The 14,547-nt window shown below is 43.8% G+C and overlaps 1 protein-coding gene across 1 annotated transcript in view; it reads right to left on the reverse strand.

Moving 5' to 3' along the window:
• Positions 1-866: 866 nt before the first annotated feature.
• The window catches only part of LOC138566788 (cytochrome P450 2F2-like), an 807,149-nt gene continuing 793,468 nt past the window's right edge, over positions 867-14,547 (reverse strand). Inside the window, exon 10 of the mRNA XM_069644442.1 lies at positions 867-1,494. Within this exon, the coding sequence (XP_069500543.1) occupies positions 1,313-1,494 (182 nt within the window). The 3' untranslated portion in view covers positions 867-1,312. The remainder of the gene's footprint in view (positions 1,495-14,547) is intronic.

The following is a 14,547-nucleotide window of genomic DNA, read 5'->3' on the forward strand; positions in this document are numbered from 1 at the left end:
AAAGTGCCCGAATGTACAGAACATGTGTACACCGACTTAAACATCATTAGATTTGACACAGAACTGCTGTACTCCAATGTTCTAGTTGAACAGACTTCATTTAATATAATCAAAGCTTATGTTGGACCCTTACCATACTAGAAGCAAAACATGGTTTACCTGCTTAATGCTTACATCTATTGCTGTAGTTTCTTTTCTATTCTGCTCTTATTTATTGCCACCGGACCAGGTCTATGTGGTGGCAAAACATGTCCACAGTGTGTTTATCCCAGTTCCGGGTTTGCTTGGGAAACAGAAGTCCATTGGTGACTTATCAGGCCAATTGGGAGATTGTTTTCCGGTGATTATCTTGGTGTTTTGCTTAATAACCCTCAAGGCTCTACAGAACAGGCGAGGCCCACTTACCGGCAAAGCATACACCATTGGAGAGTTTCCTTTATCTCCCTAGCTGTTTAGCATTCTTCTACTACACGCTGGTGACACTAGATGGGTGTATATTGCCCCAAACACCCACTATACATTATATGAAAAACGACTGTGTTCTATGCACACCTTCTATTTACTACAATATTCACATCAACATGACAAGCATAACCATGGTCACACAGCAATTCCCTCATTTCACTCACTTAGAAACACAGGTTTTTAACTATGAGCTGGCTGGACACTTAAAGAAAGACACATAATAATGACTGAGCAAAACTCACAACCAAACAAACGAACAAACCAAGCTGCATGGATCAAAAAGAATTGTCAATCTATGGACCTTATGGACTTGTGTCATGCATCTACGTTCAAGGTAGGTCACGTTGCAGATAATTTCATCCTGGAACAGTGCCCACTCTCATAAAAGAAAGCCATTTGTATAAAATTCAGTATTTATTTCGAGTTGACATTAGGCAGGATGTACGTAAGCAATTCAAACGCAGGCACATCTGCACATGTACACAAATGTAAGTACCCAAAGAAGTGCAGGTAACATTCCCATGGACATCAGAGGTGTCCTTCCCAAATACTGCATTCTGACCCTTGCCGACTTAAACAGCGTTGGAATTTTTCGATGAAAACGATCAACCCCATTTTCACATATGAGGCAAAATACTGTTTTTTCACATCCACCATATGAAAAAGAAATATCACAAAGCCGTGCATTCTTGTTGCACAGCACTGGTTTTAATGTGTCAATCAACTGATGAAGTTCTTTTAGAGGTGTGTGCTATTTTACAATTTGTTAGCTGAGAATATAACCTCCTAAATATTAATGCAAGCAATTAATATGCAAGCTACATATTACAGTGCTCTCTCCACAGCCCTAGCGTGGGATAAGGGAAAACATGAATGGGCGAGGTAAATTTGCCAAAAAGACTCCTATTGGGCGAACATCAACTTCCTCTGGTTTGACGAGGGGCTCCAACTTGAAGTTCTTCAGGATGGTGGTGAAATAGAGGAACACTTCCATGGTAGCAAGGTTTGCTCCCAAGCAAACACGTTTCCCTACAGGAAAGAATAGGACAACACATTGAAATGATGTCAATATTCCATATTTTTTAAACACAACTTTAGGCTCATGTTTTTCAGTCACACACCAAAGCATAGAAGTCATCTTTGCAATCAGCCCTCATGGAAGTAGAAACATTCAAAATAGGAAATAGAAGATGTCTCACTTTGTCCTCAAAATCTGAATGATTTCAATTCACACTCTAAGAGTATATTTTCATATTTTGGAAGGTAATCTCATGCTGGGTCCATAGACGTTGGTCTTTTGTGCCTTTGAGCCATAATTTATTTCATGAGTATATCAGATATCATGCATATTACACAGTGTGCACATCTCTGATAAATGAATGCTTTTATCTTAAGTATAAATGTACTTCATTCGCCACCAAGTAAAAAGTACAATTGTTTGAAGGCTTTGCACACTAATAACACTTCAGAAGGTGGGAAAGGAACAGTCTAATGAAATCGTATTTTATTTTTTATTTAGAGTGTTTATTGAGTGCAGACTTAAATTCGAGTAGCAGTGGAGCGCTTTACAACAGTGGGTTACTAGGAATACATATAAGAAGCCAGAAGCTCGAGCGTGTTAGTATCACATTACAATGAAGTAACTTGACCCCTTATTAATGGGTCACGTCGGGGCGGAATTGGTGGTGTCTATGCTGCATGAAGAAGCTGTTCCACCACATCTGAACACACAATCGCTCCCAGACCATGCATACATTGAGCATTCAGCAACACGCATCTTGGGCAGGAGGCAGAGCATTCCGGAACAAATGTATGTATTATCCCAGGTGTTAAATATGCCCTATGTACACATTTGAATTAGATAAACTTCAATCTGTGACTTCCACAACATGTCTGCAAACCTGTCTCCATTCTGCATCATGTATTGTGGTGTCTACATCTCTCACCCATTTATCCCTAACTTTCACTCGCTTCCCAATCTAAGTTAGCGCCAAGATGTCCATTGGATGAATGTTGTGCATAACATAACATACTATTGCAATCTACTTCCTAACATCCAGAAGAATTGTAATAGTGGTTATAATATTATGCCCAGGGAGCACCTTGGGAAAGTCAGGACAGACTTTACAACGTATTGTGATTGTTGCTGCACAAGATAGAAACTGACAAATATCCCATCTTTTGCAGAAATCCTGAAAAGTCATTGCAATACCATCAAAAAATCAGTTACCAAAAGATTCACAATCTTTTCTGCCCCATATTTCCTGATCTCTATTCCCCACCAAGCTCATAAAAACCTTATTGGCCCTTAATGGAATGTCATGCAAAGCTACAATTGATTCTCTTGTGTGACCACCAGTTGGGACATATATTTTGTATTGTGCAAGCTGGTCCCGGAAAAGTTTTTAAAAGAGGTCACATCTGCCCGGAGGATGTTGAGTAATTTACGGTCGCTTCCAATTTCACATATAATCCTACTAGGTGCGTCTAGCAAATCCACATCCCACCAGGGGACAACGTGTTGTAATTGTGCAGCATAGTAATAGATAAAGACATCAGGAACCCAAAGTCCTCTAGCTTCGATGGGCCTTTTTTTAAGTTGACAGGGCAATCTGAAGGGTACCACTTCCGGATAGCAATATCAGTAGTAGCATGTCCAAAGCCCAAAATGAGGATATTGCTATATATGTGGACATGACATAAATAGGATACAGGTGTTTGTGGAGTATAACTATTTTAGTGATAGAGATCATGCCCATCAGTGATAATGGTAAAGTAGATCGTATGTTTACCAGGCTGTTCAGTTTAGATTATGTGCTTCCCACATTACCTGGATATACCCTACTGAAATTGGCATTGATCATCATCCCGAGGTAACAAAGGATTCTGTGGTAGTTTTAAAACTTAAGTCATGCTGCCTTTCTATTTGAAATTGACCATAAGGAGCTAAACATGCCATCACTCCCATAGCAGTAGATGAGAAGGATAAGAAATAGAATTGAACTTTCATGTTAATATGGAGTTTTGTGTGCTCCATGCCTGTTAGTGGAGTTTCCTGTAACATGGCCAAATTGGTTTATAGTTCCTTAAATATTCGATTTCCTATGCCTTTTTACCACTCAATTGATTCCTCTAAGATTGTATAACAAACACAAAAAGCCCTTAGTCATGTCTGGTCTTTTAATGTGGCGGTATCAATACACATAGAAAATTGTGTAATTCCCCAAAGTGGGAGGGCAGCATTCAGTCTCTAAAGTTAACCATAAATGAAAACAATGAAGCTTCCTACCGCCTGTTAGTTTTAGCATATCGTGGTCACTGACTTGTTTGCTGGCCACTTCTAAGGACTTCATTGTATGTAGCATGTTAAGTCACATAAAGAAGTAGTTTAAAGATGTCTTTGTTGAGCCTTTGTGCCAAGTGGGGGCACCAGGAATATCGCCTGTTTTATTACCGTTTAGCATATGCATGTTTCTTTCTTGCATAGCCAACAACCAAGCTAGTGGCCTATCCCTTTTGGTTTTTCTGTTGTTTTTCCATACTGTTTGATTTACGTCTTTATGTGTTAAGCAGTAATTGTTTAAGTCACCACAAATGATGATCATTAAGTTGTTATGTTCGGTTGCCCATTCATCTAGTTCATGTGTCACTTGTTCCACAAATTCAGATGTCTTTACATCTGTTAGGGCCCAATACAGATTGAATAAAGCCAATCAATGATGTCCAGGTTGTACATTTTGTTCCACTTTTATCAAGAAGGCTTGGATATAGCTGTTCTGAGTCTTCTATTGTAAGCCCCATTCCATTGATTAGAATTGTTAGGAGGCCTGACATGGGGCTTCCTTTTGCTCCCTTGCAGGTCAGGTTTAGATAGGCAGAATATCCATTGACAATTGGTGTGATTCTTAGCCAGGTTTCTTGCATGCATAGTATATCAAATGAGTCTGGGGTGTGACTCTGGTTGGCAAACAGTTGGGCGAATCCTCTGGTATTCCAAGAAAGGACATTGATTTGGTCAGTGGTTTGTTGTTAATTTTCCTGGTGAGTTGAAATGGCCTTTACAAGCCAGTCCCACGAGTCGTCATCATTCACAGTAGCTCTTCGCCTTGGGATTTCCCGTATAGATCTTCTAACTCTACTCATTGTGTTGAAAGATACTCTGAGGGGGGGCACAACATTGATGATTTTGGGTGGAGGATTTACTTTCTGTTTTGGCGCAGAGCTTGGTCTTTTTGGGTCTTTGTTGGTCAATGTTATTGGCATGTGCTCTAGATTGCTAGGCCTTTTTGTCAGCCTGTGTGAGTAATTACGTTCCTTATTTTCTGTTGAGTTATTTTTTATTTCTCGTGATGTCAAAGCCCATGAATTTTAATGTTGAGGATGCTTCTAGTAGATGTTTGTATACTACAGTAGAGGGGATGTGTAGACATACATGATCAAGTCTTTCCTCAGCATTTAATTCTACCACAGTGATGTCTGATGATGTGACGTCACTGAGTTCTGGGACGTGTTGGAATAGTTGAAGGATGTTATTTCTATTCAGAATTAAATTATCATCAGTATTTAGAATATGTTCTAGTATTAACTGATTTGTGGTGTTTAGGTGTTCGTGAATTTTTTTCTTCTCTGTGTAGTTGTTTGGCTACATTTTGTGTTTTTCAGTCATTGGCTGGCTGCTTTGCAGATTTTTTGGAATGTTGTGTCTGGGGCAGAGAGGGTAATGCGACTTTGGTATGTCTCACTGGCCCACTGTCCTCTGACGGATCCCCTCTTCGATGATTTTCTCTGCCGGCTATTTGGGGCCCATGTAGCAATTCCCTTTTGTCTGCTAGTATAAGAAGTTGTTTTTATCTGAAAGACTTTTTGGGGAAATTGATTCGCTCCTGGGGGTCTGGGATGGTGTGCCGAAGGATTTGTTACCTGATGGAAGTGCAGTGTCCCTGCTTCTTATTTGGCATATGGAGACATCTTCGTCGTCAAAAGTCGACAGATTTAAAAACTCCTGCTCAATTTCAGTGGGCATGGTTGCTTCTCTCGGAGTTGGGAGGTCTTCATTACCTTGATTCTGCATTGAAAGATCTAATTTGGATGTTGACTTTATTACCATTTCAGAGGTCGAAGCAGGGACTTCGAACCTTACGTTTCGCATAAAGTTTCTTGAGGCATTTGATTTAGTTGTCCTTGTTGATGGAAGGTTTTTTGATTTTTTGGTTTGTTGCTGTGGCTTTGTGGAATTGACAGAGACTTTTTGTTTTGGCTTGGGGCAACAAATTGGGAAATATTGACTTTGTTGAACACGTCCTTTTTGGCCGCCTATAGGCAACATGTCAGAATTCTTTGGGAGTTTTCTGTTTCCTGTCGGTGAGGTGGACGCTCCTGTGTCATGCAGATCTGGGCATGTTATGATTTTGATCTTTGTTGTTATGCCCTATCACCTGTAAGCTCGAAAGGACATGGCCACTGGACTCAATGGGAGCAGTTGCCAATTCCTGAGTACTGGCTGCAGCGTTGTGTTGGTCTCCCATGTTTAAGATGATTACAGAGACTCCAGAATTGGTGCATGTTTTTACTGTTTTATTTTTTCCATTGGTATGGATATAGGTTTTCCAATGAGGCTGCACTTGACTTTGTGGCAGTTCCGCCATGGAGCTGAAAGCCTGCTCTTAGGACATCCTTGGACAGGCCAAACAGGAGTTCTTTTCCTCACGTACTTCCTTCAGTAACAGAATCAGGTCATTCCTAATGGAATCTGTATCTCAATCTTGAGACCGTCTCTCCTTTATGATGTCTATGAAGGATTCCACATAGTTTAATTTTGAGTTCATTAGCACCATTTAAGTTTCTTGATCCTTTAAGTTGTCATTTCGGGCTTCATAGAGCTTCATGTATGGAGCGAGGGAGATGGTGAGTATATCATGCCTGATTGGAGATTTTCAGTATTGTTTTGATTCAGGTTGGACTTGAATTTTGCTTGGTATGAGTATTTAGGCTGATGCCTATGTGCTTTGTTTTGTGTTAGTTGAGGTCTCTGTCCAGAGCCAGAGTCACTCTCATCGCTTTCATCCAGTGAGGAGTCCAGTGTGGTGGAATCTGTGCTTGAGGTTCATGGGAAGATCGAATTTGGCACGAAGGAGGTACTTGTTTGTTAGGCTGCCAGAGGGTGCTGGTCATCATCACAGTCAGGGGCAATAATGGAGGTTGGTCATTAATTGTATTTTCCTTGCAGGTTTCACGTGATTATTCACCAGACATGGCCTAGAAAGGCATATTAAGACAGCCACGGGTGAGCCTAAAGAGGGAACAGTTCATGTAAGAGATGTTTGGCAAGTTTCTTTCCCTCTAGTCAAATTTGCCTTGCACAGCCTTTTTGAGAGGTGTTCTGGTGTTATTTTCTCTGTGTTCGGTCCTTTGGGTGTCTGTGAGATTGTGTTCAGTTGCTCTGTTAATATGACCGTTTGCGATGGTGGTGGGAGAGACTGTGTGAGCTTTGTGCCTGTGTCTTTTACTTGCAAGAGCTCATTGCATGGTTGGTATTGGCATACTGTTTCGCTTGTGGCATCTATCACTGCGGATAAGAGCTCATTGTCAGATACCTCATTAGCAGTTCCTAGAAGGTGCTGCACGTTTTGGTTGATCACAAGTGTTTGGAGCAGCAGCGGGGACTCGAAAGGATTTTGAGGCAAAACACCTTCTTCCTTCAAGTGGGCACCAAGGAGGAGGGGTGTGAGAGCCGATCGAGGGCCCAACACTTGAATTGGCAGCCGGGAGCAGATGTAACTCACTTACTGATTTTCCTGCTCTGCTTTCAGAGACCATTTCAGAGACCATTGTGTATTCGACCGTGCGAGACTAGGAGGATGGCTCCAGGTCGTCAGTGCTTGCTGGCATTGCAGCAGCACAAAGGGCCAACATCAAGTTGGGGCTGGATGCTGAGGGGAAAGGGGAAGAGGATGGAGAATGGGAGAAGAACCAGGTTCTTTGAAGTTGCACCCACCTTGAAGGGCATTTTATTCTGGCACTAGAGCTGGTTCATCGGCATGGTTTTCAGAAGGTTCCATTGTGGATGAGGTGAAGGCTGTGGTGGTGAAGCGGGTTATGGATGAGTGGCAGGAGAGGTGGAAGAGTGGGGTGAAGGGCAGGTGGATGTTTGGTGTTTGTGAGAAAGTGTCTGTGAATGTGGGTGCAGGGAAACTGGAATGGAGGAGGAGGGAGGAGGTGATGCTAAACCGGTTGAGGATAGAGCATGTGGGGCTGAATGAAAAAGTCTGTTTCGAGTAGGGAAGCGTGAGTCGAGGGACTGTGCGGTGTGTGGGGTCCCTCAGACTGTGGGACATTTTCTGCTTGCGTGTGAGAGGCATGTTGAGGAGAGAGAGTTGATGAGGGTTCAGTTGTCTGCGCTGGGAGTGGCTGAACTGAGTGGGAAGGCTTTGCTGGGAGGAGTCGGGGTGAGAGGCAGGGAGAGGAGCAGTATGCTGCTGGATTTTGTGGGGCAGACGGGGCGGTGGGAGGAGTTATGAGAATGTTAGGGCTGTGTGTAGGATTGGTGGGGTAGGTGCACATCATCCTTTTGGATGGGGAGGCGCCTGCATGGGTCCGACCAAGCATTCGATAATTTGAAGAAGAAGAAGAACATTGGATTTTCAGAGAGATGGAGGTGTGTCTGCCTTCTCGTGTGCTGGTGGAGCGTTCAATGGGCGTTCTGCTTCAATGGCCGGTATTGTATCTTAGGGGTGCAACTGTGGCTGGTCTCGGGCCACCGGGAAACAAACAACACACTCCTACCACACTCTGCTGCGCTCCGCGCTGGCCAGGTGTTTTTGAAGACAAATCTCACAGAGCTTCAATAGAGGGTGAGGAAAGACTGACAGGCACTGTCAACACCAGCAAAACACATAACCGCCACACTCCACTGTGCTCCGCACTGGCCGGATGTTTTTGAAGACAAATCTCACAAAGCTTCACAATAAAGGGTGAGGAAAGGCTGACAGGCACTGTCAACAACAGCAACACACTCCCGCCATAGTAGCAAATATGCTTTCTTTCATTAGTTCAGCATTCAAAGCCATTATACGCAGCATGTAGTGTCTCATGGAACGCTCCAGATTCATCTATCATAGGCCACCTTACTGGTCTCCCCTTGCACATCTGTATTATCCACTGCTGCTGTGACCTCTTGGGTCTTTGCCGTCAGAGCTTTTGACAACTCTGGTTAAGTTCCTTAGTCTGGCGTCTCTCAGGAAAGAAACCTGCTTTGCTCCTGGCATTCCTCCATGCTAGCCAGCCACCAGAGGTGAGAACAGGGATTGAAAAGCTTCTTTCTTCTACAGGGCAGCCTGTCACCTTAACAATTCCCGCTGTATGACCTCTGCAGTTTGGGCTTCTCAATCCTATGACTCTCCTGGCACCATAACCTGCTATAAAAACAGCAGCAGTCCCGGCATCTTCATTTCTCTGCTTTTGCTGCATACACGGCTGCTGGCTGCTTCTCCAACTACTTCTGCCATGACTTCCTTGAGAAAAGAAAACAAGGAAAACATTTTTGGGAGTAATTTACCATGATGTTACCTTTCTGCCCTTAGTTTATTTTTATTTTATTTTTTTCAATCTCAGTGTATTTTGGCGAGGGTACTCCTGTTTCTATTGCCACAAGTTGCTGCTGGTTGTCGCCATTTGCAATGTGCAGGAATGCTCATAATGCTGACTCTGGACATTCAGTCAGCCTCGGGTGACTAGAGCATGTACTCGCTAGCCTAAGCCAGATCCCACAAAAGACTCTTAATCTACAGCGGATGTCATTACAAGGGTGGAGGCCTACACCCTTGTCTGAGGAGGATGTGACTGGAAATAAGCCAGCTCCACCATGTTTAACCTGGAAATGATATGATGTGTAACATCCTATGAACAGGAACATAAAGGAAAGAATAATCCTTTGAGATAAACAAACTCATTAATATAGAGAAGGTGGGAATAGGGTGCTGGAAGGGCCGGTAAGTGCCTTTCGACATCATAGGGTTAGCATTTGGAGCACATTTAAGAAGTACATCTGAAGTGCGGGGTGGGTTAGTGGATTGGGAGTGGCTTAATTATTAAAGTTATTATGTGGACGAAAGGACTTGATTTTCGACAAAAGAGAGTTGGTAATAATGTGTCAGGGTTTTCTTTGGTATGTGCATTTTGAAGCAGAACTTGGTGTCAATGTGGAATCACAGGGACTTAGAGCAATGTGTTAGTAGTGTAATAAAGAACTCTAGTTTCAACACTGGATGTGGGTGTAGAGGAAAAGGAAATTGTTTTTGTGGGTTTGAGTTTGAGGTATGAGCTGGACCTCATGTTTTGATTAATATGAGGTAGTATTTCAGCTGGTGGATGTCTTTGATAGAAGATATTTTGTGGTAGAGTTGAATATCATCTGCACATTGGTAGATGTGAATGTTGTGGCTGACAAGGGGATCCATGTAAAAGTTGTGAGAGGAATGATCCTTCTAGGGACAACACAGGTGACACATGAAGCAGGTGATCCGGAGGTATCTATCTGGATGAACTGATGATGGCCTTCAAGGATGAGGTGAACCACAGGAAGACAGTTCCACTGATTCCTATGAGGTTGTGTAGTATGTCAATGAAGGCTTGATGATCCAATGTGCTGAAGTCAGCAGAATGATCGCGGAGGGATGACCATCATTGAGGGAGCAGAGTACATCCTTGTTTACTACTTGGATGGTGGCAGTCTTTGTTCAGCATCTTGTTCGGAAGCAAAATTGGTATGTCTGCATATGGTTGTTGATGTCAATCTGTGTTTGAAGTTGAATTGCTATTTTGAAGATCTTGCCAAAGAAATAAATGTGTGTTAGGGGCGACAGTTGATGAGGGCAGGATGGCACGGTGTTGGTTTTTGAAGGACTTGGAGAATTTGTTCAGTTTCAAGGATAGTGCTAAATGGTCCTTGGGTGAGGGATGAATTGATGGCTGGTGTACTTCCATGAGGAGTGCCTTGAGAAACGAGGCTGGCAGGATTTCAGAGTAGGCGATGTCCTCAATAGATTCTAGGGTGTTAGTTGAGTCCTTCATGTATGGTGTTTTGAAGGTGGTACATGTCATAATTTTGCAGGGGTGGCATCAGTGGTGCATTGTATGGGTAATGTGCTTGGCATCAAGGTTTTGGCAGATCTTACTGATCTTATCAATGAAAGAGAAAAGTTGCTGATGATGGTGATTGAGGGGCCAGAGGGTTGGGTAGTGGGCTGGTGCATCGTTTAACTGTCTCGTAAGTGTTGCTTCAACTATGTTTCTTGGGTTAGATTAGATGAGGTTTTGGACTAGATTTTCTCTTGCTTTTGAATGACTCTTTTATTGATATTAAGCTCATTTGTGTGCCAGGTGGCTGATGGTGTATGCCTGATGGCACAATGTTTCTCTGATGCATATATGTTAATGTTGATCTTCAAGGTCTTGCTGGTATGTTGTTACATACCTTGTACTGGGATTTCTGTAGGGAGGAGTTGAGGTCAGTGAGGTTGTATAGGAGAGTTTTGAAGGAGTGGAATGTCTGCTTGGCAGGCCTAAGTTATGTGTGGTTAGATGGGGCAACACAGTCGATAGTGAAGGGAATGGTGAAGTCATCAGACCAGTAGAGGGGAATGTGTGTGTTGTAATGAAGGGTCTTTATAGCGGTGGTAAGGATGTTGGCTTGGATGTGGGTTGGGTACGTGGTTTGCTGGGTGAGTATCAGTTCACCTAATAAGCAGAGATTTTCCTGGATAGACTTGGCTGCCATGCTTCCTGGGTGGTCGAAGTCCCAGACGAAGATGCTTTGGGGCTGGGAGGGACTTGGCAGTGAACAGGTTGGAAAGGTCAACTTTGAGGAGGTCTTGGGCTTCAATGGCCTATAGATGGCCTATAGATGAGATGACAATTTCATTTGGTTCAGGGAAAAGTGACAGGAGAGTGATTCGAAGAAGCTGAAGATGAATACTTCTAGTCTGGTGCAGGGCCTGGAGAAATTGTAATTGTTGGAGAGTCATGCACCAATCTTGTTTCACCTCTCTCTGAGTTGAATGCTGCAGTCATCAGGAGTGAGGACGTCTAAGACCAGGGTCAAGGAGGGGTGAGTCTAGTTTGAGTGATAAAGAATGTGTCCAAGTCATGGGTAGTAATGGTTTTGCAATGTCAGCTGCATGTGCGATTGCTGAGCAGGTGTTGATTAGCATCAGATTCTACATCAGTATTTTGATATAAGGTGCTGCCTTTTTGGCTTAAGAAGAATATGGATGGGGTTGCTGTGATGGGGAGTCCATGATAGTGGGGGGATAAGGGACAGAGTTGGAGATGCACAGAGGCCTAGAAGCTGATGGGAGAAGAAAACAAGAGGAATTTCCAAGTCCAATGATGTCACTGCAAAAAGAAGGTGGGGTGACCAGGTCTCCCGAGATGCCGGCCACTGGCTTTCACGAGATCTGAGTGGAGTTGTGCGTATGGCTTCCTGTGCTGCGCCAATGAGGGTGCAGGCTGTGCAAGAAGTACCAGCACCCCGGCGCTCCTCCTAAGAGGACATTAGGAAACTTAAGACTCTGTAATTATTTGAATGTGTTCAAAGGACAACTCTTTTTATTATTGCTGAAGTGCTGTCACAGTGAAGAAACTGTGTTCAGATAGAGTTGTACTTCACAAGGTGAATAAAGATACTAACCTCGCCACGGCTAAACTTGATCATTCAGGCCACAACATAATTGGCGACTAGTAGAGGGACCTAAACCCGCCATGAACATGATATAAGGTGCAGCGCCACCTCCAGCTTTCTTGCTATTGCCAGGTAGGACCGAAATACCATTGCCTCAATGTGAACCGTTATTTGAGACATATTTGGAAGCAGTGGGAGGTGCCAGATATGCTACAGTAAGGAAAAGGGCAATGCTGCTAAACGCACTGTGTGTTGAAGTTCAGGGAATTTCTGCAAGGTTGAATCTTGAAGTTATATAAGAAGACCCTGATTATATGTACGAAGAGGCTGTGAGGAGGATCATTAAATCATTAAGAGGTTCTCTACCAAAGAGAACATCCTGCACAGGATCAGATTTTACAGCCGGAAGCAAGAACCCAGCGAGTCAGTGGATGACTATGTTACAAAGATGGGGGAATTGGCTGTGTTATACACCCCTGGCTATACCACTGAAAATAGGATTTGGGATATGTTAACGGTGCATACCAATAAGAAGATGCAAGATAAATTAATACTTGTGGAAGAGCTACAACTCGACAAAGTTATTCAAATTACTTGGGCAGTGGGAGAAACTTCATGCAGGTGCAAGGAGTTGGCGGGAAGGATGCCAGTCCTAGATGTACATGTCATGCAGTTCAAGGGGAGAAGAGATAAATGGCTGCCAGGTAGCAAGGAGGAGAAAGAGGGGAAAGCCTGAACCCCTGAAATGACATAGTGTTATGGAGAATTCTCTGTTAAGGCTAATTTCCCAAACCTAGTGAGTCCCCCAGCAGCTTTGCTGGATTTTTGGGGTTTATTTTGTTCTCCTGCTAAGAGTGAGACTCTTTTTCTCCCACTCTTAGACATGATTTGAGATATCCTTTGACTTTGTAATGTGTTTTATGGGCTATGGGGTCTTTTACTGCATAGGGTTTCATGTGGTTTTGGTAAGTGTGTTACATAGCACCCTCAGTGCAGTAACACAGGGGTGTCATAGTGACCCCCAAACATAGACTCCATACCCTGGGACTGACTACTGTCTCCCAGGACATGTAAAGTCACCATTGACTTTACTAATCTTAAATTGTGAACAGAACCAGTACAAACCATCATATTGTGGAAGTACTGGTAGGGGTAATTAGATTGCCCCTGGGTCTGTTTTTTGAGGGGGCACTGTGCAGTCCCCCCTCATCGAGTTTTTGGCTGGTGGCAGTGGTTACCACGCAAAATATTCCACCGGAATATTTCCTATGGGATTTCCCATTCATTTTAAACGCACCACTTTTTGGTGCAATGTTAAAGATACCGCCGGGTTATTTATTTAATATTTATTCCCTTGTTGGGTCTTGTTGCCAGGACTCGGTTTTAAAATGGCGTTTGTGTTCGCCTCTGTAACTCCAACCCAAGTCGAGCCTTTTGTTCCACTTTTTGGCGGGCTTCTACACAGAAGCCTCCAAAAGTGGTGCCACTCTGTCTGGGTCTACAGGATGTGTGGGAGGGTTTAGGCACCCTGGACTGAGATGCCTCGGCAACTCAAGTCGCACTCTTGTGTGATTGGCCCAGTGGTGAGCCGCCCGGCTCACCACTTAGCATGTTTGAGTGACAGCTAGGACTGATGAATGGGGGTTTTCTGCATAGAAGCAGGGCTTTGGGGACTGGAACTTCAGAAGTCGCCACAGGACCAAAGAATCCGAAGAGGGAGAAGCTGAGCTGACCTGCAACGACGACACCACTGGTGGAGCCCTGCTGAACCGTCTCACCACTTCCCAACGACAGAGAAGATCTTCATCCCGGAGAGTCTTCTTCCTCTGAACTGCTGGGGATAACCAGTTCGCCCTCTTTTTCGCCTTCCTGGATCGTCTCATGGTCGAATCGCCCGTGCCAAGCACCCCGGCGGCCGGATAGCCACGCTTCACCACTACCGCAAATAAAAGGGTAGAACCTTTTAACTGGGAAACTCTGCGGCTGGTTTCTTCCCTGGCATTGCAACAAGCTCCAGCTTTCCTCCACGTTGAGAACTCCTCTTCCCCTGGATGAAGCACCGACTTGCACCTGCTGCCAGGAACAACTGTCCCCACTGGAGCTTTCTCACCATTTCAGGTACTGTATCCTGCCTGGTCTCCCTTGCAACAGACTGTTCAAGGTGTCCCATAAATCCTTGACTTTCTATCCTGGGGTGACTTGGGACCTGCAAACTAACTTTTCCTGACTTGATCCAACCCTTTTTGAACTATAAACAAAGACTCTTTAAAGTACTATTCAACTGTGTGATCTTGGACACATTCCGCCTTGCTCTCTCCAAGAGTGGGCCTGGCCTATGACTTTCTTGCTCCTCAGTAGACTCTGCATTTTCTGACATGCTCTGGTTCTCTTAAAGTGTTTGTATC

Source organism: Ambystoma mexicanum, chromosome 2p, assembly GCF_040938575.1.
Source record: "Ambystoma mexicanum isolate Mex_15411 chromosome 2p, UKY_AmexF1_1, whole genome shotgun sequence".
In the NCBI taxonomy this organism is placed as follows: domain Eukaryota; kingdom Metazoa; phylum Chordata; class Amphibia; order Caudata; family Ambystomatidae; genus Ambystoma; species Ambystoma mexicanum.